Source organism: Mustela lutreola, chromosome 15 (genome assembly GCF_030435805.1).
Source record: "Mustela lutreola isolate mMusLut2 chromosome 15, mMusLut2.pri, whole genome shotgun sequence".
NCBI lineage: Eukaryota > Metazoa > Chordata > Mammalia > Carnivora > Mustelidae > Mustela > Mustela lutreola.
This window is the reverse complement of record NC_081304.1, coordinates 59,606,118-59,628,222: the sequence shown is the minus strand read 5'-3', so window position 1 is coordinate 59,628,222 and position 22,105 is coordinate 59,606,118. Positions and strand designations below refer to the sequence as shown.

At 54.8% G+C, this 22,105-nt stretch overlaps 3 protein-coding genes across 3 annotated transcripts; 1 reads left to right on the top strand and 2 right to left on the bottom strand.

Moving 5' to 3' along the window:
• Positions 1-1,891: 1,891 nt before the first annotated feature.
• Positions 1,892-5,190, bottom strand: GLTPD2 (glycolipid transfer protein domain containing 2). The gene is made up of 4 exons (XM_059148635.1): positions 5,009-5,190; positions 4,837-4,901; positions 4,444-4,610; positions 1,892-4,349 (listed from the first exon to the last, which is right to left on the bottom strand). Exons 1-4 carry the CDS (start codon positions 5,130-5,132, stop codon positions 3,812-3,814), a joined length of 894 nt encoding a protein of 297 aa, XP_059004618.1. The 5' UTR covers positions 5,133-5,190; the 3' UTR covers positions 1,892-3,811.
• Positions 5,188-8,287, top strand: VMO1 (vitelline membrane outer layer 1 homolog). Its single transcript, XM_059148637.1, has 3 exons — positions 5,188-7,430; positions 7,540-7,655; positions 7,928-8,287. Exons 1-3 carry the CDS (start codon positions 7,245-7,247, stop codon positions 8,223-8,225), a joined length of 600 nt encoding a protein of 199 aa, XP_059004620.1. The 5' UTR covers positions 5,188-7,244; the 3' UTR covers positions 8,226-8,287.
• Positions 8,288-9,144: 857 nt separating this feature from the next.
• TM4SF5 (transmembrane 4 L six family member 5) lies at positions 9,145-14,357 on the bottom strand. Its single transcript, XM_059148638.1, has 5 exons — positions 14,070-14,357; positions 10,140-10,220; positions 9,694-9,830; positions 9,314-9,494; positions 9,145-9,236 (listed from the first exon to the last, which is right to left on the bottom strand). The coding sequence occupies exons 1-5, from the start codon at positions 14,244-14,246 to the stop codon at positions 9,222-9,224; spliced, it is 591 nt and encodes a 196-aa protein (XP_059004621.1). The 5' UTR covers positions 14,247-14,357; the 3' UTR covers positions 9,145-9,221.
• Between the last annotated feature and the right edge of the window lie 7,748 nt (positions 14,358-22,105).

Here is a 22,105-nt window from a genome sequence, read left to right as displayed (position 1 = left end):
AGGGTACTGGGATCAAGTCCTACATCAGCTCTCTGCTCAGTGGGGAGACTGGTTCTCCCTCTGGCTGCTGCTCCCCCTGCTTTGTGCTCTCTCTCTAATAAATACATAAATAAAATATTTTTTAAAAGCCTTTGAAATTAAAAGGAATATTTTATTTATTTGAGTGAGAGAGAGTATGAGCAGGGGGAAAGGCAGAGGGAGAAGCAGGCTCCCTGCAGAGTAGGAAGCCTGATGCAGGGCTTGATCTCAGGATCCTGAGGAGGCAGACACCCAACTGACTGAGCCACGCAGGCGCCTCTCCACTCTGGTCTTTTTATTTCTTTCCTTCTGCTTTTGTTGTTGTTTTAGTTTACTCTTTTTATAGTTTCTTTTTTTAAAAAAAAGATTTTATTTATTTATTTAACAGAGATCACAAGTAGGCAGAGAGGCAGGCAGAGAGAGAGTGGGAAGCAGGCAACCTGCTGAGCAGGGAGCCTGATGTGGGGCTCCATCCCAGGACCCTGAGATCATGACCTGAACCGAAGGCAGAGGCTTAACCCACTGAGCCACCCAAGCGCCCCTTTTTATAGTTTCTTAAGTCGGATGCTTGATCTATTGATTTAAGATCTTTCTTCATTTTTAAAATAGGCATTTACATGGGTGCCTGGATGGCTCAGTGGGTTAAGCCTCTGCCTTCGGCTCGGGTCATGATCTCAGGGTCCTGGTATTGAGCCCCACATTGGGCTCTCTGCTCAGCAGTGAGCCTGCTTCCCCATCTCTCCGCCTGCCTCTCTGCCTACTTGTGATTTCTGTCTGTCAAATAAATAAATAAAATCTTTTTTAAAAATAGAATAAAATAAAATAGGCATTTACAGGGACAAGTTTCCCTGTGAGCACTGCTTGTGCTGCACCCTAAGCTTTAACGTGTTTTGTTTTCCTTTTCACTCATCTCACAACGCTTGCCCTGTGATTTCTTCTTTGACCCACTGGTTGTTCAAGAGCCTGTTGGTTTTTTTCTACGTATTTGTGAATTTCTCAAATCCCTTCCTGTCACGGATCTCTATTTCATTTCCTTTTAGGGAATATTTTGTGACTTCAGTCTTTTGAAATTTATTTTTTTAAAGATTTATTTATTTGAGAGATGGAGAGCGAATCTTGAACAGGTCTGGATCCCAGGCTGAAATCAAAAGTCAGACCCTTAACCGACCAAGCCACCCAGGAGCCCCTAATCTTTTATTTATTGTTTTAATCTTTTAAAATGTATTGAGCTAGGGGCCCCTGGGTACCTCAGTGGGTTAGGCCTCTGCCTTGGGCTCGGGTTGTGATCTCAGGGTCCTGGGATTGAGCCCCGCATCAGGCTCTCTGCTCAGCGGGGAGCCTGCTTCCCCTCCCACTTTCTCTGCCTGCCTCTCTGCCTGCTTGTGATCTCTGTCTGTCAAATAGATAAATAAAATCTTTAAAAATATTTATTGAGCTATGGTGAGGCCTAACATATAGTCTCTCTTGGAGCATGTCGTATGTTTATTGAGCTATGGTGAGGCCTAACATACGGTCTCTCTTAGAGCATGTCATATGTGCGCTTGAGAAGAACGTGTATTTTCCTGGTGTTGTATGGAGCGGTCTTCCTGTGACTCTGCCGGTCTTCTACATACCACAGCTGGAGTGGGTTTTTGAATTGCGAGTCTGATCTAAACGATCCCCTGCTTCAGGTGAACTCTGGAGACAGAGTCCTAGCTCTGTAAGGTAGTTTGTAACATCCTCCTTGAACCTGCTCCTGACCACCTGTCCAGAATCATGTCTCCTCTTTACTTTGTAATTTTTTTATTGCAGGAAAATATAATGTAATGTAAAGTTCAGCATTTTAAACATTTTGTCATATGATTCAGCAGCACTAATTACATTTGCATTACTGTGCAACCTCCCCTTTTCATTTGGACTCTAGGCTCTTGCCATCTGAACCATTTCGTGTGTTCAGACATTCATTTAACAAAAGGCTAGTGAATGTCTACTAGGAGACAGGCACTGTTTGAGGCACTGGATGTACATCAGGGGACATTTCTGTCTAGAAACTCCCTGCCCCATGCAGCTTGCATTTCTCAATGGAAACAAAACACACCAAATAATTACAAAACACAGCGTGTTATTAGACGGTGACTCATGTTAAGAAAAAAAACAAAACAAAACAAAGTAGGGAAGGGAATAGGAGGAGTGTGTGTGTGTGCTGAAATTTTAGGATCATCGGGGAAGGGACCCCTGGGAGACTCAGTGGGTTAAAGCCTCTGCCTTCAGCTCAGGTCATGATCCTGGGGTCCTGGGATCCAGCCCTGCATCCGCCTCTCCGCTCAGCGGGAAGCCTACTCCTCCCCCTCTGCCTACTTGTGATCTCTGTCAAATAAATAATTTTTTAAAATCTTAAAAAAGAAAAAAAAGAATAATCAGGGAAGGTCTCCCTGAGGAGACATTTGAGTAAAGTCCAGAAGGAAGGAGTGAGGGAAGTCATTTCTCTATTTCGGGTAAATGCTTTCCAGACAGAGGGAAGAGACAGTACAAAGATCTTGAGGCAGGATCATGCGTGAAATAATGAATGAAAATCCAAGAGGTCAATTTGACCAGTGCAGTCAGATCACGTAGGGCCTTTACGAAGGTTTTCATCATTCTCAGCTGAAAATATAACCTAGAAAATTTACTTAAGTTCCTTTTTTTTTTTTTTTAAATCTGAGTGCAATAGGGAGCCACCGGAAGGTTTGGAGCCTGCAAGTGATGGGATATGATCTATCTTTCAAGAAACTACTTTGGCTGCTCTGTGAAAACCCACAGTAGGGAATCCGAGTATGGGACACAGAGACAACTAGGAGGCCACTGTAATAATCTGGGTGATAGACATAAAGGTGGCTTGACAAGGGGGATGGCAGTGGAGATAGTGGGAAATGGTCAGATTCAGCAGATCCGATGTGGGTGGGATGAGAGAGAAACAGAAGTCAGGACGACTACCAACTTTCTGGCTTAAGAACGTGGAAGAGTGAGTGGTCATGTACTGCCCTGGCACAGACTGGAGGAAGTACCTGCGGGGAGGGAAGGCATCGGAAGCTCAGGTTGGGACATGTGAGATTCTAGCAGACATTCCGGTGAAGACACGTAACAGAAGCTGCACAGACAGGATTCTGGGGTGCAGGAGGAAAGTGGGCCGGACCCACCCTTTGAGTTCTCAGCGTGTGAAACGGCCACTTGCCCGTTCCCTGTTGCCGTGGGAGCGGTCAAGGGGGCCTTTGCAGGAGCCGCGCGCCCGCTGGTGCGTCCTGGCGCGCAGCTTTCACGCTCGGGCGGCCGAACGCAGCGACCGCGGCGCACACGGAGAGGTGCGGCTCCGGGGGCGGGGGCTGCGTCGGCGGCTTGTGCGGGCGAGCCCGGCAAGCAGCCGGCCGCGCTGGGCCGGGGCTCGGGGCGCAGGGCTGGGCCGGAGACTGGGCACGCGGCTGGCACCCGCAGCCTTGGGAGTGGCTGGGAGCGTGAGTCTCCGGCTGCCGGGAACAGGGATGACGCATCTTCCCACGTCCATTGTTTCCACTTCCCTCCAGCGCCTGCCGTCATCGCACGAGACGCCCCGAACCCGCCGCGCCCCACGAGCGCATTTTATTCCCACGGCACCGCCCCTCGTCCCGCGGCTGCGCAGAGCGGGCGGGGCGTTACCCAACCCTGCCGGGGGCGGGCCCTCCAGGCATCGACGTCACGTGGAGCCGTGGCTCCGGCGGCCCCGCCCACTGGGCGGACGCAGGGGGCCTGCGGGCCAGAAGCCAGGAGGTTGGGTCTCGGCGCGTCTGGCCCGCCGGGGGCTTCAGGCCAGCTGGAGTAGGCTGCACTCGGCCAGCAGGCCCTGGGTGCGGTTGTAGACATCTTCCAGGGTGCCCGCCACCTGGACCAGCGCGGCCCGCGCCTCCGCCTCCCCGGCGCCCGGGCACGCGAGCTCCAGCCAGCGGCCGCGACCCGGGAAAGCGAGGAACGCGAGGCGGGCGGCCTGGCGGACCACCCAGGGGTGGTGCGGGCCCAGGGCCGTGCGGTACGCGTCGCTGCACTGCACGCCGGCGTCCGGGCCTCCGAGCGTCCCGGTCGCCACCCGGTGGAGGCAGAGCTGGGACCAGCGCAGCGCTCGGTGCAGCAAGAGCAGGATCCGGGAGCCCGAGGAGCTGGCGGTGTCTCGCGGGGCGACGCCGGGGCGCTCCAGCCGTCCCTCCTGCCGCTCCCACGCCGCCATGGCCAGCAGCGACGAGTAGTGCGCCGCCTCCGGGCCGTGCACTCGAGCCTCGAGGGCTGTCACTTTGGCGTAGGCCTCGCTCGTGGCGAAGGCGAAGATGGAGCCGAGGGGACTTAGGAACCTGCGTGTTCGGTGGCACGCAGAGCGCGGTGGTTGGAGAGGGGGCGGGGGAGCTCCGGGAGGCGGCGCCGGGTGGGGGGTGCGAGAGTGCTCACCTGACCAGCGCCCTCCATCCGGCTAGGTACTGAGACAAAGCCAGGTCCCCTTCGGGGTCCAGGCTGGCGCGGAACGGCCCCATCACGTGGCCCAGCACGCCCTGGGGGCCCCCACACGGAGGCTCTTCCCACTCGGGGGCCTCCAGGGAACCTGACTGTCGCGGGACCTGGGGGTAGACACGCGCGGAAGGGGGCGGGAACAGAACCCCTAGCCCGCTGGGTCTCCTTCGCCCAGCAGCCCCCTGGCTGGCGTCTCTCCTGCCGCACTCGGCTGTGGACGGGAGAGGGGAGCCAAGGCGCAGGACCCGCCGGTCACCCGATCCTCAGCCCGGCCCCGTGCCCGCGATCGCGGTCTCACCCGGAGCTCCCGACCCCAGCCCTATCCGGGCATACCTGGACCGGCGGCGTGCCCTCGGGAATGCACGGCTGCGTCCCGGATCCGCAGCCTGGGGGGGCGCCTGGGGAGGAGCGAGGCAGAGCGCTGAGGGCTCGGAGAGGGGGCTTAGGTCCCCAGCGTTTGGCTTCCCGGTTCCTCACCGAGCCGAGGAGGGCGGCGAGCACTCACGCGAGCTCCAAGCGCACACAGAAAGCAGCAGCAGCAAGAGGAGCGCGAGAGGAATCGCGTGGCGGACCCAGCGCCGCGAGGCCAGCCGAAGCAACGCGACCCCGACGTCTGCTGCCGGGGCCATCGCCCCCTTTCCAGCCCAAGCCACCCCTTGTCCCTGCGTCTCGGTAGAAGCCTCCGGTGCCCTAAGTTGCTAAGGGTTAATAATTAACCCACTAAGTCCCCTTCCCCTGTGCCCTTTGCCCCAGAGGGCAGCATCCCCGCGGGGAAGGACCGGATGAAAAGGAGTACGGGGATTCACCGACGAAGAGGATGGCGGCGGGGGGATGGGTTCGTCAGCGACCACAGGTCTCTGCGTTTGCCTTCCGCGTGGGGCCAGGTGGTAGTAAGAGAAAGAGGGCCTGGGGTCGAACCAGCTCCCCCACTGAGCCATGGCGCGGGCCCTACATTAGCTCTGGGCTTGAATTCTCGCCACTGTAAATTGAGGACAATAATAGGTACTTTGTCGATCTCACCTGAGGATTAAATGGTAACCTATGTGCAAACACTGTACATGGAAAATCTTACCACAATTGCTCCATAAATCTTTCCCTATGAAGTTCAAACGCAGGGCACCTGGGTCCAGGAAGTACCCCCTTCTAAATTCACAAGACTGTCTCCAGGGGACCTGTCTCCATCTGGATGTTTTATACGTTTACATTTTTGCGGCTTAGTTTCTGTTAAACCCCAGATTGGTTCCAGCTCTCCCATTACTCATTTTTTTGAGTGTGTGATTTTTTTTTTTTTTTTTTTTTTAAGTAATCTCTCCGCCCAACATAGGGCTTGAACTCATGACCTGAAGGTCAGGAGTAGTATGCTCTATGGACTGAGGCAAGCAAGCACGCCCCCCACATTATACTTCAAACCAAACTTTATGAACTATTTCTGCATCCAGGCCCTGTCCTAAGCCTCAAGAAGACGAAAGAGCCTTCACACAGCTCCAGGTCCTGTGGAAAATGTATCACATCTTCCCCATGCAGATGTGGGCTCCGATGAAGACAGGAGCCTTGTTTTTCCTGGTTGCTGTTCTATTTGCAGCACTTAGAATAGTGCTAGGCCAAAATACATTATTGCTATATAAATATGTATTGAATAAACACAGGAAAGTGTGGAGAGCAGGCAAATCGGGTGGTGTACCCCATGACACATGAGCCTTTTTTGTTTCTTCCCCAAATAGGAGTCCACCTGGTGGTCATAGCTAGGAAAACACTCAGGGGAAGGACCCAGGAAGTGATGTCAGAAACAGCATCTCTTGGGGTGCCTTTGTGCCTCAGTCTGTTAAGGATCTGCCTTAGGCTCCGGTTATGACCTCAGGGTCCTGGGGTTGAGTCTCACGTGGGGCTCCCTGCTCCACAGGGAGCCTGAGCCTGCTTCTTTTCCCTCAGCCTGCTGCTCCCCCTGCTTCTGCTCTCCCTCTGTGTCAAATAGATAAGTCAATCTCTCTCTCTCTCTCTCACACACACACACACACACACACACAACCAAAAAACAGCATCTCTTGTTCTTAGGGGTTCTTAATCCCCTGTCCATAAACTTCCTAGAATTGTTCCTGTCTGTGTATGTTTTCTTCTTAGGGAAAGGGGTACCCCAGATTCTCTGGGACTCAGGGCTGCAATCACTAAGGAGGTCCTTTCTAGCTCGCACAGTTTCTGGATTCTTGCCCCATCTCTCCCTCTAATGCTCCCTCCAATCCTGGAGGTCCCTAAGGTTGCTGGTTACGCATCCTCTCCAGCATATCAGAACATCCTTTCCATTCCCAGACGGAGGGTCTCTCCACTTCCCAGAGTTGGAGCATTTCCCAGCTTGCTGACGTTGATCTTAGGCACGTCACTTGCCATCTCTAAGCCCCATTTCCACCATCTGCGGAGTAGAAAGAGTAATCCCCCCTCCCACACCCGCCGTGAGGATTGAGTAACAACACCAGCAGAACAGAACCAGAACGAGGCTGTAGTAAATGCTCAGTGGGGGGGGTGGGGTGGGGTTCATTCAACTGTTGGTCAGTTCTCTGGGCCCCTTCTCCTCTTCTCCGGTGCTGGAAGCCTCTGTCTCCTTGAGCAGAGGTGGAGTGTGCAAGGTTCCCGGAACGGATTAGTTTCGGGTGTCACTTAATCCAGGGGGCCCTTCCGTAATCAGAGCCTTCAGAGGAGCAGAGATGGTATAAATCTGCGTAAGGGGCCAGGCTCACAGAGGCTGCAGGATGGAGAGGGGGCCAGGAGCCCAGTTGCTGCTGCTGCTATGGGCCACCTGCTGGGGACACGCACCAGCAGACCATCTGAGCGACTACGCATCAGTCATCGACGTGACCAACGGGGGTCCTTGGGGTGACTGGGCCTGGCCCGAGATGTGTCCTGATGGATTCTTCGCCAGCGGGTTCTCGCTCAAGGTGGGGGTTCAGGCCTAGGTCTCTGAGGAGGGAGATGCACGACCCCGTGTGGGGAACACAGCATAACAGTCTTTTCACTGGTCCTTACCCATCCGATTGCCCTACCCAGGAGGAGCCCCCACAAGGCATTCCTGGTGATGACACTGCTTTGAACGGGATCCGACTGCACTGCTCGCGGGGGAACGCAGAGCGCAACAAGCACGTGGTGCAGTCCCAGTCTGGAAGGTGCGGAACAGGGTCCAAGGGACCCCAGGATGCGGATATGCCCCTTACCCTGTTACACACCCACCCACCGCGCTAAAAGCTTCCTCCAGGGCTGTGGGGCAGCTTAGACCTGGGGAGTGGGTGGAGAACTCCCCTCCGCCCCTTGGCGGAGGTCAGGTGACAAGACCCCACTCACTCGGGTCGTGCAGCACCCCCTGAGGAGACCGCAAAGCTGGGTCGGGAAGGGGGTGGGGGGAGGACCCAGAGGTAGAGCTTCTCCCCTTCCCTCGCAGGTGGGGCGTGTGGAGTGAGCCCCTGTGGTGTCCAGGGGATGGCTTCCTCGTGGCTTTCTCACTGCGTGTGGAGGATCCGGAGACCCGGGGGGACAACACGGCGGCCAACAACGTGCGCTTCCGCTGCTCTGACGGCACGGAGCTGGAGGGGTCAGGCCTGGCCTGGGGTGACTTTGGAGAGTGGAGTAAGGCCTGCCCCAAAGGCATGTGCGGTTTGCAGACCAAGGTGGAGCAGCCGAGGGGCCTCCTGGACGACACCGCGCTCAACGATGTGCGCTTTTTCTGCTGCAGCAGTTAACCAGGGCCCCGGCCCCCGGGGGCCAGTCCCACCGCTCGCTATTAAAGCTTCTCTGTCTTGGCTCTGGTCTTGCTTGCTTCATGGGTAGGAAACTGCGTCTCCCCACTCCTCCTCCCAGCCTGAGACACGGCCAGTCCCAAATTCGGCTTGGGGCTCAGGAGTCCCCAAATGCCACTGAAAGTTTTGGACCTTGGAAAATGCCCTTAAACACACTTTTGCACCCAAGTGCGGGGAGTCCTCGGCCTCCTGAGGGTGCCTGCGGACACCTGGTTGTCATTAGGAGCTCAGGCTGTTTCCTTTCTGAACTACTAGGGACCTCAGCTTGAGAAACTTCTACCAAATGAGGAGACGATGAAGCTAGAACATCTCAAGGCCTCATTTTCTAGAGTTTAAGCTCATTTGTCTTTTCCACAGTTTCCTTCCTTTCCCTACAAAAGTAAAGAGTGGCTTTTCCATGTACGGATTTCCACCTGAGACTTCCCCCTTTGTCCTTGGGGCTCGACCTGGAACCTCCCAGCGACCCAGCTGGCTAACCCACTCACCAGATTGCGGGGCCAATTTTCCTTTCTCAGACTTCATCTTATCTTAAGAAGTCCCTTCAGTGGCCGATACCTATCCCATTACCAGCGCGTTTTTCTAAAAAGTGAAGTAATCTATTTCCTTAAAAAAAAAAAAAAAAAGTGCCCGTCCTAGACCCCTGTGTTGCTCAATTCTTGAGCGCATAGAGCCCGCCTGTCTCGTCTACCGCTGGATTCGAGCTCATGCTCACAGCTCAGGGACCAGTCGCTGAAACGTGCAGGGGTCCCACACCGGGGCGCCCCCGAGGCCCTGCGTGTCTGGAGGCCTTGGAGCGTTCCTGCGTGTCTGGAGGCCTTGAAGCGCTCCTGCGTGGACGGGACCCCCCATCTGAGACGCGCGAGAGAGTTCAAAGGTTTATTTCCAGGGCGGGGTGGGTCAGGCGGGCGTCCAGGAGCGAGCAGGGCGGTCAGCGCAGCCTCAGCTCGGGGAGCCCTGCGGGAATAAGGCCGTGAGGGCGCTGCCAGGCCGCCAGCGGAGCCCCGCTCCAGCCCCAGCCCCCGCCGCCCCACCTTCTTCCTGCAGTCGCCGCAGAAGACGCCGAGGGCAGCGTTCACCAGCTGCACCCCGCACAGCACGATCTCCAGGCACGAGGCGGCCACCAGCAGCGAAAAGAGCGTCACGTTCCAGGACACCACGCCGGGCGGCTCCTCGCACAGATCCCACAGGGTGCGGTTCTGCAAGTAGGAGCCTCTACGGCCGGGGCCGGAGCGGGGTCACGTGAGAGGGGGCGGGCACCCGGAGCGCCCGCCCCCCCAGCCCGGCGCGGGCGCCAAGGGGGTTCGGGCCACGTGGAGGTGCCCCGGCAAAGGCGCGCCGCGTCCCGGGGTTCCCGGGCTCCCGGGCTCCCGACAGGTGGCAAACGCAGGGGCGGAGGCGCGCCGAGCCTTACTCGGTGTCCTGGAAGTGGTAGTCCCAGTGGCGGTCCATTAAGCACTTGGGTCCAATTCGGAGCCCGGCTCCCGACACCGAGAGGCAGTAGATCGCCCCCAGTACCCCGAATGCCGAGGAGAAGACGGAACGCAGCATCTGGGGGCGCAGTGCGAGCGCGGGTGAGCCGGGCCGCTGCCCCCGCGTGCGCGCGCCTTACCTCGCTGGGCTCCAGGCCCAAGCCGGCGGCCGGCCCGGAGCTGCCCCAACGAGCCAGAGGCCGCGGGCGCTCGTGGGGGCCCCGGTCCCCTTTGCAGGCCCGTTGAGGCTGAGGCCGGTGGGAGCGGGGGCGGGGAGGGGCGAAGCGCAGCTGGGACCCTGCGGGGGAGCTCCCGCGACTTCACGGGTGGCTCTGCGAAGGCCGGTTCGGAGACCCAGCCCCGGGCCCCGCCCCCGTTTGGATCTTACCCTGCAGCGATTTCCGCAGCAGCCCGCACCGCAGCAGCCCTTGCCCCCCGCGCGAACCGCTGAGATGCCGGGACACAGCACCTGCGGAGGAAGGTCAGTTTGACCGCGCGGCCCCTGCCCTCCCCCTTCCAGGCATCCGTGCACACATCGGTGCTCATCTCCCCCTGGAACCGCCCGGGGTGCCCTCAGCCCTTTGGACCACAGGAAGACCTTATCTCCACTGCTCCCAGAGGGCGCTGGGGTTCTACCTTTACCATTATGTCCGCGCCTACTTCTCTGGGTTCACACCGCAGCCTCCGGGAAGGCGGGGCCCAATGTCACGATATCTGCCACAGACTTTGGTGCCTAGTAGGTTCCCATTTGAGCAGGAGTCAGGGGGTCTGGGGTTAAGCCCCCCACCCCCTGGGCTCACTTCACACTATATGAATGGATTCATCTCTCTGGGTCTTCCTATCCACCTCCCAGAGCTGTGCGTACCAGGGGGACCAGAGATCAAGACTAGATCCATAACTATAAATCCCCTGGGCAGCAGGAGAAACCTTGGCGTTGGAGTGTCTGGTGGAGGGCGGAGGACGGTGGTAGTGAATGCTCTGATGGGAAGCGTAGGGACCCCCAAGGTCCAACCCTGGTCCTTTTTGTCCTTCTTCCTCTCTGTGGCCCTCCTCCCGCAGCCCGTCCCTTTCAGGGCACCCGCTGTCCCCTGGGGGCAGTCCTCAGCCTCAGATTCAAATCTACTTGCTGAAGGGTGTGTTCCTTTCACTGTCTTGGTTTTAGCCTAAACCAGGCAGCCTCCTACTGAGCTGGCAAGTCTGCCAAAGTTCCCCAAATTCACCTCCCTGTGACCTTATTTGTCCCCGTCAGTGGAAATATTTTTCAGGTCACCCACACCAGAAAACTGGAATCCTTCATACCCAAGCCAGACCTCAAGTCTTCTCAATTTCTCCTTTAATGGTTCTCAAATCTGTCTGTCCATTTGCCTGCATGGTCCAGCACCAGATCACCTCCCACAAGGATGAGGTTCTCAGCCTCTCTACAAGACGTCTATGTTGGCCCCGTGCTGAACACCCCATCCTACATCGCTCCCACCAGAGTGAACTTAAATTTCAACCGGGACTTTTCTCTGCCCAAAGCCTTCAGGGTCTCCTCAGACGGGAGCCCATTAAGACTGAGCTCTGGGAGGGGCGCCTGGATGGCTCCGTTGGGGGGAACTGTTCGACTCTTGATTTCAGCTCAGGTCATGATCTCAGGGGCGTGCGTTCGAGCCCCATGTCGGGCTCAGTGCTCAGTGTGGTTGCTGCTTGGGATTCGTTGTCTCCTTCTCCCCCTATCCTCCCACAACCCACACGCATGCACACACACACACCCTCTCTCTCTCAAATAATAAATAAATAAAGTCTTAAAAAAACCGAAGACTGAGCTCTAGGAAGGCAAGCAAGGCTCCTCGCTTTGGCTCTAGCCTTGACCTCTTGCACAGCCCCAGGTTCTTTGCCTATCGCCCATCTCTGGGATTCCACAGCTGTCTTGATCTTTGCCTCCCTGTGTGCACAGAGTGCACTAGGCAGCATTTCATTCCTCCCTAAGGGTGGGGCCGGGAGTTTTGATTCTGTTGTCTCACTCATCCTGACCTCACCGAAACACCTGCAGAACTGAACTGGAGTTCTGCCGGATGCTCCCTCTCCCTGCCTCCAAGTGTCCCTGCAGGTCTAGAACCACCGCTGGCCCTGGTGCCTTGCTCTCTCTTACCTGGGAAGCTCCAGGATCCAAAGACACCTAGAATTGCCTTTGGGATTGACCAGTTTTCGAATGACCTACCTCTTTGAGATTTCTATTTTCTTTTTCTTTTTTTTAAAGATTTTATTTATTTATTCGACACACATACACACAGAGATCACAAGTAGGCAGAGAGGTAGGCAGAGAGAGAGAGGGGGAAGCAGGGTCCCCGCCGAGGAGAGAGCCTGACACGGGACTCCATCCCAGGACCCTGAGACCATGACCTGAGCTGAAGGCAGAGGCTTAACCCACTGAGCCCCCCGCCAGGTGCCCGAGATTTCCGTTTTCTTACTAAAAGTATTTAAGCTCCTTTCGTCGTACAAGCTCCTCTGTCTTGCTCTGCACCATCTATTCTGCGCCAAGAGAAGGGTCATGGTAAACACAGAATGAAACACTGAGTTCATAGCTTGAAACTGCTTCTTTGGTGCCTGGCTGGTTCTTGGCCACTGTCAACTCCCCTGGCCAACCACAGTGGCCTATGTGGGCTCTTAGGTCACTGGCTCACCTCCAGCTCTCATGCCACACGGCAGCCTGTGGGACCCCCTAAACCCAGCAGGGTATGGAGCATCTAGAACTCTCCTACTTTGCTGGTGGGGATGAACTTGGGATAAGAGCTTTGGAGAACTCTGTGGCAATATCTATCAGTACTGAACGCTCGGACTCCTAAAGAACCAGGAGTTCACCCCCGAGTATCCATCCAACAGCCACGCAAATAAAATTTCACCTGAAGACATTTATAGGAGTGTCTAGAGCAGACTTATTTGTAATAAACCCAAGTTGGGGCCTATCTAAACATCCATCGCCGGTAGGATGTTTAAGTTAATAGTGGTCTATTCACACACCGGAATGCGCCGGAAATAATAGACTACATGTCTACATAATGATACCAGTGAAATCACAAACATGCATGGAGCTAGAGAAGCCAGACACAAAATTATTATACCGGACAACTTCATTTATATAACGTGCTGAACAGGCAAAACTAGCCTACGGGGTTAGAAATCAGTGGGTTGGGGACTCTCGCGAGTGTCGAGCCCGGCATGGGAGGCCTGTCTGGGATTCTGGTAATGACTGGTATCTTGGTCTGCGTGCTGGGTCCGTGGGGGGTTCACTTTGTGAACATTCACTGGGCACTTCTCTGTGTGACTTACAAGTTCAAACGCTCAAAAGAAGGTAAAAGGTCCTTCAGTAGTTTGCTGTTGTCCTTATGATAAAATTCAGATTCCTCACAAGGGTGTACAGGGTCTGGCCGGTGCCCACCTTGGATCTCATCTCACTGAAGCCCGGACACCCATATGATCCCCGGATATGCGAGCCTGGCCTGTGCCCTTGCCAGCCCCTGTCTGCCGTGCGGGGTCCTTTGTTTTCTCTTGTGGGGTTCATTTCAGATCTCGCCTTATCGAGGCCTTGCAAATGCTATAACGGAGGCTGACCGGCTCAGTCAGTAGAGCACATGATTCTTGATCTTGGGGTTCTGAGATTGAGCCCCATGTGAGGCACAGAGTTTACTTAAAACAAATGAAAAGTATACTCTTGGGGCGCCTGGGTGGCTCAGTGGGTTAAGCCTCTGCCTTCAGCTCAGGTCATGATCTCAGGGTCCTGGGATCGAGCCCTGCGTCGGGCTCCCTGCTCAGTGGGGAGTCTGCTTCTCCCTCTCCCTCTTCCCCTGTTCATGCTCTCTCTCTCAAATAAACAAATACAATCTTTTTTTTAAAAAAGTATACTCTCTTGGGGCACCTCGTGGCTCAGTGGGTTAAAGCCTCTGCCTTTGGCTCAGGTCATGATCCCAGGGTCCTGAGATCAAGCCCCGCATCAGGCTCTCTGTTCCCCGGGGAGCCTGCTTCCTCCTCTCTCTCTCTGCCTGCCTCTCTGCCTACTTGTGATCTCTGTTTGTCAAATAAATAAATAAAATCATAAAAAGTATACTCTCTTGCCTACAAGTGAAATTCAAAGGGGATAGAAGATAATGTTAAAAAAAGAAAGAAAGAAAGAAAGAAAGAAAGAAAGAAAATCCTATAAACCGTGCCCCCCCCCCCCCCCCCCCCGGGTTCAGCTCAGGTGCTGAGCTCCCAGGTGCTCAGGATCTGGGGGAGGCCAGGGAGGCTCCAGGTCCCCTCCCCCTCCCCTGCTCGGGAACCACCTCCCCCACTGCCCGCTCACCATCAGGCCCCCACCGAGGAAGCCTGCCATGAGCCAGACTTGCAAACTGAGGTGGGTGGTGTCCGTCCAGGTGGTCTTGCCCTGAGGCACCAGCAAGAGGGCGTTGGCCACGATGCAGACCAGGGAGAGGGGGATGAGGGAGAGCCCCACGAAGCGGGAGCACTTCCCCGTGCACATGGTGAGGCGGCTGCTGCGAGGCGGCAGGCCCTGAGTGAAAGTGAGGCCTGACTCCCAGGTCCAGGAAAAGAACAGCGAGCCCAGAGCAAGGTACAAAGGTTGGGGAGCAGGCGCGGCAGAGGCCGGCAGGGAGAGATAAGGGAGAGAGGCCGGCGAGGAGGAGGTGGAGGTGGACGGGCCTGGCCCCCCAGGGGTGGGGAGCTCAACATGGAGGAAGTGGCCTGAGGTCAGCCTGCTCTTCCTCCTTCCCCGCACGCACCTGCTGCTCTCGGCACCCCTGAGGCTCCTCCCAGGCTTTGTGACTCAGTGCAACCCCCATGCCTTTCTGCCTTGGGGTCTCTGTGGCTTCCAGGGCCTGAAGAATAGGATGACGACAGGCCTGGGGGGTGGGTTGCGCGGGAGCCATGGGCTCTGTGAGAAGCGCTCTGTAACCCGAGGTGGGCTCCTGGGCCTGCAGTGGCCCCCTCGATCCCAGTGGGCCCAGGAGGAGGGGCCTTTTCGGGAGGAAACTAAGAGGACACTGGTGGTCCCTCACCTTCCGCTCATTCGTGCTGTCAGTCCTTGTCCAAAAAGCCCTCCTCCTGGGGACACGGGGGGGGGTGGCGGGGGGGCTCATGGTTAAGGTTAAGTGTCTGCCTTCGGCTCAGGTCTTGATCTCAGGGTCCAGGAACCAGCCCCTCCCTGTCGGGCTCCCTGCTCAGTGGGGAGCCTGCTTCTCTCTCCCATCTCTCAGGGGTTCCCCCCAGGACTGATGAATGCGGGCGCTCTGGCACTCCAGCCTCCAAGTCTGACTAGTGTTTCACTGGGTGATGGCTGCAGGATGCAAGCCAGTCCCACCACAGTCATTTCTGGCTTGGGTGGTTGTCAGCCTGTGGTGGGAGGAGCTCTGTCTCTGTCCCCGCAGGCCCTGCTGTTGCTGGTGGCCTAGCATCCCCATAGGGGAGGGCTTACCTGCCGCAGAGCAGAGTCAGTCAGGGACGAAGAACCAAGAGATGGAGGGAAATCGTCTTGAAGGCAGATCAAGCTATACCTGAAGCCTGATCAGCCCGTCAAGGTTTTGGTTCCACCAACCAGTTCGAGGGCTGTTTCTGTCCACTGCGACATGGAGAGTCTGTTTTGATCCAGAGGTGAAGTCATGAAGCCCCCGCCATGGGCAGGACCCAGAGCTGGAGACGGTGGGGACTCCCAGTCAGGGCATGGGACCCAGATGTGGGCCTTGGCAGCAAAAAGCAAACTGAAGGCCCAAGGATACTGTGGGAGTGCTGTGGAGAGGTGGGGTGGCAGGACATCAGAAGGCACATGAAGACGTCACATAGACGGTGGTCTCCAGCTAGTGGCCCCTCACGCAGCTTGTCCCAGCAGCCCACTGAGGCCACCACTAAGAGACGGGAAGGGGGAAGCCAGGACGAACGCCAGAATCCAGGAGGGACTCCTCCTGTTTATAAGTCAACTGGGGGCGGGGGGCTCTGTCAGTTGAGCATCCGCCTTTGGCTCAGATCATGATCTTGGGGTCCTGGGATCGAGTCCTGCACGGGGCTCTCAGTTCAGCGGGGAGCCTGCTTCTCCCTCTCCCTCTGCCCACTGCTCCCCCAGCTCATGCTCTCTCTCAAGTAAATGAATAAAATCTTTGTTTAAGAGATTATATTTATTTATTTGAGAGAGAGACACACAGTGAGAGAGGGAACCCAAGCTGGGGGAGTAGGAGAGGGAGAAGCAGGCTCCCCGCGGAGCAGAGAGCCCAATGCAGGGCTCGAGCCCAGGACCCGGGGATCATGACCTGAGCCGAAGGCAGAGGCTGAACCGACTGAGCCACCCAGGATCTTTAAATAAATAAAATCTTAAAAAAAAAAAATTGGGGCGCCTGGGTGGCTCAGTGGGTTAAGCCGCTGCCTTTGGCTCAGGTCATGATCTCAGGGTCCTGGGATCGAGTCCCGCGTTGGGCTCTCTGCTCAGCAGAGAGCCTGCTTCCTTCTCTCTCTCTCTCTGCCTGCCTCTCAGTGTACTTGTAATTTCTCTCTGTCAAATAAATAAATAAAATCTTTAAAAACAAAACAAAACAAAACAAAAAAAGGTGGCTCAGCATGGTGTTTGAGCCTGAATTAAAAATAAATAAATAAATAAATAAATAAATAAATCAACTGGATTCCAAAAAAGCTTTGAAGAGTTTGCCGCTTGAACCAGACATAACTCTGAACCTCCCCCCAGCTCAGCCTGGGACTCGTGGATGGCTGTTGTGACAACTGGTGTTTGGTTTGCTGAATGCTTTAAAAACATGCCAACGTTGGTTCTGATGCGTCTCTTTATTGATTTTCTGTCTCTTTTCATTAATTGTTTTTCACATCCTCCTGGGTTTGGGGAGGTGCGTTCTACATCCTGGTAGTGGTTGCTTGTCAGGGTTGCAAAAGTGTCCCTTGTCCTGATTTTCACCCCCGCAGCCTCCCTCGAGGGGCTCGTATGGATGGCTTCCCGTGCTGGGCTTTCTGGCTTTCTGGCCAGAAGCAATGTTCACTGTCAGAGCGGTGCCGCGTCGCCAGGAAAGGGCCTTCCCACAGCAGGGCCAGAAAGGGGACTCAGTCCCGTCCCGCTGGGCAGAGTGGGGTGCAGGGTCTGACCGGCGGTACCGCTGTTCAGGTGTGTAAAGAGAAAACGAACCGTGGGTGGGTGGTCCGCAGGTGTTCCTTCTCTCACAGTTTTACAATTCTGTGTGTCTGAAATAATGTGAGAAACATCATAGGGACGGGGCACCTGGCTGGCTCGGCTGGAGAGCATGCAATTCTCAGTCTCAGGGTCGTGAGACCTGCACCCATGTTGGTACAGAGGTTGCTAAAGATAATAATCATAAACTTTAGGGGAGCCTGGGGGGGCTCAGCCAGTTGAGCATCAGACCCTTGGTTTCAGCTGAGGTCATGATCTCAGGGTTACGAGATGGAGCCCCACATCAGGCTCCACACTCAGCATGGAGCCTGCTTGAGATGGTCTCCTGCCCCTCCCCACTGTTTGCACGCTCTCTCTCAAATAAATTTTTAAAAACCCAATAAACTAAAAAAAAAAAACCTTTTAAAAGTTTAATGATAAATATAAAAATGAAATTATTAAAAAATAATAAAATTACGGGATGCCTGGGTGGCTCAGTCAGTTAGGCATCTGCCTGCAGCTCAGGTTGTGATCCCGGGTTCCTAGGATAGAGTCCTGCATCGGGCTCTCTGCTCAGCAGGGAGTCTGCTTCTCCTTTTGCCGTCCAACCTCCTTGCTCATGCTCTTTCTCTCTCACACTCTCTCATATAAATGTATAAAATTTTTATGTTATTTTATTTATTTGACAGAGAGAGAGATACAGTGAGAGAGGGGACACACGCAGGGGGAGTAGGAGAGGGAGAAACAGGCTTTCCACAGAGAAGGGAGCCCAAATCGGGGCTCTATCCCAGTACCCTGGGATCGTGACCTGAGCCGAAGGCAGACTCTTAACAACTGAGCCACCCAGGTACCCCTAAATGTATAAAAATCTTTAAAAAAGAAACTTTTAAAAGATACCCCAAAAGTCATAGGGATTCTGAAAATTTTCTGCAAAACCAGGGACAGTCACATCCTGGAGACTGAAAGAAAGAAAAGAACGCTGGAGAAATACGCTGTAGGATTTGGGTGGGGTTTTCAGGCAGGTTTTCACTGGGATCCTCCTGGAAGCAGGAGGAGAGCACTGTAAGAAAGCCAGGCTGGGCTGGGAAGGGGCCACCTTGTACTTGGGGGAAAAAAGAGAGAATTGCACAGATCCTCCAACACGGAGAGAGGATGGAAGCCCATGTGGGAAAGCAGGACTGCCACGAGGTCAGAGGGGGTGAGGGGTGCAGGGGACATGCTTGAGACATCCCTCCAGGCTAGGACACCCGCTGTTCCCAATGACCCAGTGGAGCCGGTGGCTGGACGCCGCAGTCCACAGTGTGCGTGAGGAGGAAGGTGCTCCGGGTGTAGGTCTGTCTGCATCCACCAGTCCAATGGCACAGCATGTCCCATGGAAGATGTTAAAAGCCCGCGAACCTGCGTTCATCCTGAACAGCTGCACCATCAAAGGATACGTCTCAGCAGCATTGTAGGTCTCCGAGAAAGGAACGAAAGTCGGCCTGGCCCCGAGAGTCTGTGAGGCCCTCAATGCCAGAAGACAGAGAAACAGGGTCTGTGATTCTGACCCAACAAAGCTCTATGACCCAGTGATCGTATGACCATCCAAGGGGCTTTTCGGAAGGGAACCGCAGTAGAATTGCGTTTCTGAGAATACTTGGGTTTGAAATACAACTGTGTTTCTTTCTTCTCCTTTTTAATTATTTTAAAAAATATTTGAAGTCGGGCGCCTGCGTGGCTCAGTTGTTAAGCATCTGCCTTTGGCTCGGGTCATGATCCAATCCCATGGTCCTGGGTTTGAGCCCTACATCGGGTCCCTGCTCAGGGGGAAACCTGCCTCTCCCTCTCCCACTCCCCCTCCTTGTGTTCCTTCTCTCACTGTGTCTCTCTGTGTCAAATTAAGAAAAAAAAATCTTAAAAAAAAAGGAAAAAAAAGTATTTGAACTCACCCAGAGATGTAGTAAAAGCAAAACCCCCCGAATGGGGAAGTCCTGACGTAACTCTAAATTTTTGTAAAATTTAGTTGCGAAACCAAATGTCTGTTTCAAAGAGAAAAGTCTTTTGAAGAGAAAAATATATATCTATAAATCCTAAAAATCATGTTAAAAGAGGTAACGCTGTCCGTTGTTTATTGTCTGCTATGCCCAGAATCTATTTTAAAGAAATAAATGTGAAGTAACAGAAAACCCAACTCTCCTGAAACCAAAAGGAAATTTGCTGATTCAGGTAATTAAACCATCCAAAGGTAGAACTGACTTTCCAGCATGATTCATAAAGAAGTAATTGATGGGCTGGACTTAATTAATATTAAAAACTTGTGCCCGTCAGGAGAATGAGACAAGCTATAGAATAGGAGAAGCTACTTGCAGAAGACATAGTTCATCAAAGATTGTTAACCAGAACATGCGAAACACTCTTAGGGGGTGCCTGGTGGGCTCAGTGAGTTAAGCATCTGCCTTCAGCTCAGGTAGTGATCCTGGGGTCCTGGGATCGAGCCCTGCAGCGGGGTCCCTGCTCAGTGGGGAGCCTGCTTTTCCCTCTGCCTCCCCCTGCTCACGTGTGCTTGCTCTCTCTCTCTCTCAAATAAATAAAATAAAATAAAAACCCAACTCAACAATAAAAAAAAAGAACTACCCAATTAAAAAATTGGGCAACAGACCCAAATAGACACTTCCCCAAAGAGGACGTCCAGGTGGCAAATAGCATATAAGAAAAGGTTCCACATCATGTCATTAAGGAACTGCAAATACCCCTACAGCAGGAAGACACCAGCACACACCTACAAGAACGGCCAAAATTCAAAATGCTGACAACACTAAGTGCTGGCGAAGATGTGGGGAGACAGGAACGGTCAGTCCCTGCTGGTGGGAATGCCACATGGTGCAGCCACTGTGGGAGCAAGTCTGGCCATTTCTTATAAAACCAAACATTCTCTCAACCACGTGATCTGGCAATCAGACTTCCAGGTATTTACCCAAATGCACTGAACACTCAGGTCCACACAAAAACCCGCACAGGGATGTTTATAGTAGCTTTATTCTGGATTGCCAAAACTCAGAGATAGCCAAGGTGCCCCGCAGTAGGTGAGTGGATAAAGAGACAGATGTGGTCCGTCCAGACAATACACTATCGTCCAGCATTAAATGAGCTTTCAGTCTGCAGAAAGACATAAAGGAGACTTAACCACGTGATGGTACGCGAAAAGAAGCCAGTTTGAAAAGGCCAAGTGCTATGTGATTCCAGCCCTGGGCTGGGTTGGGAAAGACAAAACTCTGGGGACGGTAACAAGGGCCACGGGTGCCGGGGGTCAGGCAGGGCGGGGAGAGGGATGGACAGACAGACCAGAGTGCATGTTTGGGTCAGGGAAATCACTCTGAGTGATGCTCTCAGGGTGCATCTGGGTCGTGACTCACGTTTGCAAAACCCACGGAGTGTCCAACACTGAAGGGAACCCCCACCATAAACTCTGGCCGTGGGCGATGATGGTGGGTTTGTGTAGGCTCACGGGGTGAAACACACACACCACTCTGGGGAGAGGTGTTGACCTTGGCAGAGGCGGGGGATTGCCTGGAGGTGTAATGGGAACATTCTATACTTTCTACTCAATTTAGTGGCCCTAAACGGCTCCAGAAAAGACGTCTGCTTTATTCTATTCTATTCTATTTATTTGAGAAAGCAGCACGAGCAGGGGGAAGAGCAGATGGAGAGGGAGAAGCAGCCTCCCCGGTGAGCAGAAACCACCCCCCCGAAGTGGGGTTGATCCCAGGCCCCCTGGATCATGACCTGAGCCGAAGGTGGACCCTTTACTGATTGAGCCCCCCAGGAATCCCCGTGCTGTGTTTTCAAACGGGGACAAAAGGCGAAGGTGTTTCTAAAGGCACAGAAGGGACACAGTGGTGCGAGGACTTGGTGAGCAGGAGAGTCCTTTCCATGGCCGGCACGTGGAGAACAGGGAAAGGAGTAGCGGCTTCTGGAGGTGCTCTGGGGACAGTCGTGGGGGGTTCCCGGGAAATCCTGCCCCAGCAGGGCCCCCCATCAAGGACCGGTGATCAGTGACCAATCGCATGGAGCTCGGGATCCAGTGACGAATGCAGACTCCAGTAACTTGATGCGGACACGATTCAGGAGAGCCGGACTCCAAAGACACGTTGGAGGTAGGACGATATCGCATTCATTTTGCATATGGTTTTCTTTCCCTGGAACGTGCTGGGGTGACTTTGCAGAGGCTTTGAACCGCACGTAAAATGCACATGATAAGCGCTGATCGCATTACAGCTTAGCCGGCAGTGCTCTCTCTTCGTGACCCATGGAGGAAGGACGGCGCTGCCGTTGCGGGAGTCCGAAGTTGAGTGAGACTCAGGGGCCAGCTCACGGCACCTGCCAGCAGGGTCTGTCCTGTGACTGGGGAGGAATTCAGGGGGAAGGACACGCGTGGGGCTAGGGGCTAAGAGAGGCTGGCGGCGGCTGCTCCAGGTATGGGTGTCGGGGACTCGGAGCCACAGAGACCCATCCCGGCTCTGCTCTTAGTCCAGTGCTCCTCCAGCCTGAGTCCGCACACCCTTCTTCCCCTGGATCTCTCCGCAGGCCCTCCAAGCTCCCAGGGGCTGCAGGGACGCGCTGCGGCAAGTGAGGCTCCAGGGACTGCATGTCCCTGTTTTGCAGACGGGGAAGCTTGGTTCCAGGGTCCGAGCTCCTGACCAAGAAGCTTCCACTGGGAGAGGGGATGCCTGAGGTCGGGAGGAGAGGTCGTGGAGGCCGGTGTGGCCCAGGAGGCCGGCAGGCTCTGGGCAGAGGCTCTGGGGGCACTGGAGGCTTGCGTGATTAGGACTGGGGTGGGGGGGTCGGAGGTGGGCGCAGAGAGGAAGGCAGGGGCTAGGTTTCGTGGGGCCTTGAGAGGCGTTTTAAGCAACTGGGTGACATGATTCTGTTTAAAGAGACTGTTTCGGTGGCGTCTGGAGTGGGGATTGTAGGGGGCGGGGATGTGCAAACAGGGAGACCAGGTGTCGAGAGGCTGTCACAGTCCAGGTGACCAGCGATGTCGGGGGAGGGGGGCAGGCGGTCGGAAATCCATGTTCAGCTTTGGACCCTCCCAGCGGCTCAAGCACTGATAGCCTAGTGTCAGCCAGAGGATCGACGACGGACTGTGTGGGCTTTCCCGTGTTCCGTGCCGGGTTCTCACAGTAAAGTAAGCGGAGACGTGATCAGGAGAGCCACAAGGAACATACATTTACAGCGTCGTACTGTAC

What these genes read in the sequence shown, in the direction of transcription:
- GLTPD2 (XM_059148635.1), bottom strand. Translation starts at nt 5,132, where the DNA reads ATGGCCCCGGCAGCAGACGTCGGGGTCGCGTTGCTTCGGCTGGCCTCG. An exon ending in TGTGTGCGCTTGGAGCTCGC is followed by an intron (nt 4,902 to 5,008) that starts GTGAGTGCTCGC and finishes GCTCCTCCCCAG; the next exon opens with GCGCCCCCCCAGGCTGCGGA. An exon ending in AGGGCACGCCGCCGGTCCAG is followed by an intron (nt 4,611 to 4,836) that starts GTATGCCCGGAT and finishes GTCTACCCCCAG; the next exon opens with GTCCCGCGACAGTCAGGTTC.
- VMO1 (XM_059148637.1), top strand. Translation starts at nt 7,245, where the DNA reads ATGGAGAGGGGGCCAGGAGCCCAGTTGCTGCTGCTGCTATGGGCCACC. An exon ending in CCAGCGGGTTCTCGCTCAAG is followed by an intron (nt 7,431 to 7,539) that starts GTGGGGGTTCAG and finishes TGCCCTACCCAG; the next exon opens with GAGGAGCCCCCACAAGGCAT. An exon ending in GTGCAGTCCCAGTCTGGAAG is followed by an intron (nt 7,656 to 7,927) that starts GTGCGGAACAGG and finishes CTTCCCTCGCAG; the next exon opens with GTGGGGCGTGTGGAGTGAGC.
- TM4SF5 (XM_059148638.1), bottom strand. Translation starts at nt 14,246, where the DNA reads ATGTGCACGGGGAAGTGCTCCCGCTTCGTGGGGCTCTCCCTCATCCCC. An exon ending in TCCTCGGTGGGGGCCTGATG is followed by an intron (nt 10,221 to 14,069) that starts GTGAGCGGGCAG and finishes CTTCCTCCGCAG; the next exon opens with GTGCTGTGTCCCGGCATCTC. An exon ending in TACCACTTCCAGGACACCGA is followed by an intron (nt 9,495 to 9,693) that starts GTAAGGCTCGGC and finishes CCCCGGCCGTAG; the next exon opens with AGGCTCCTACTTGCAGAACC.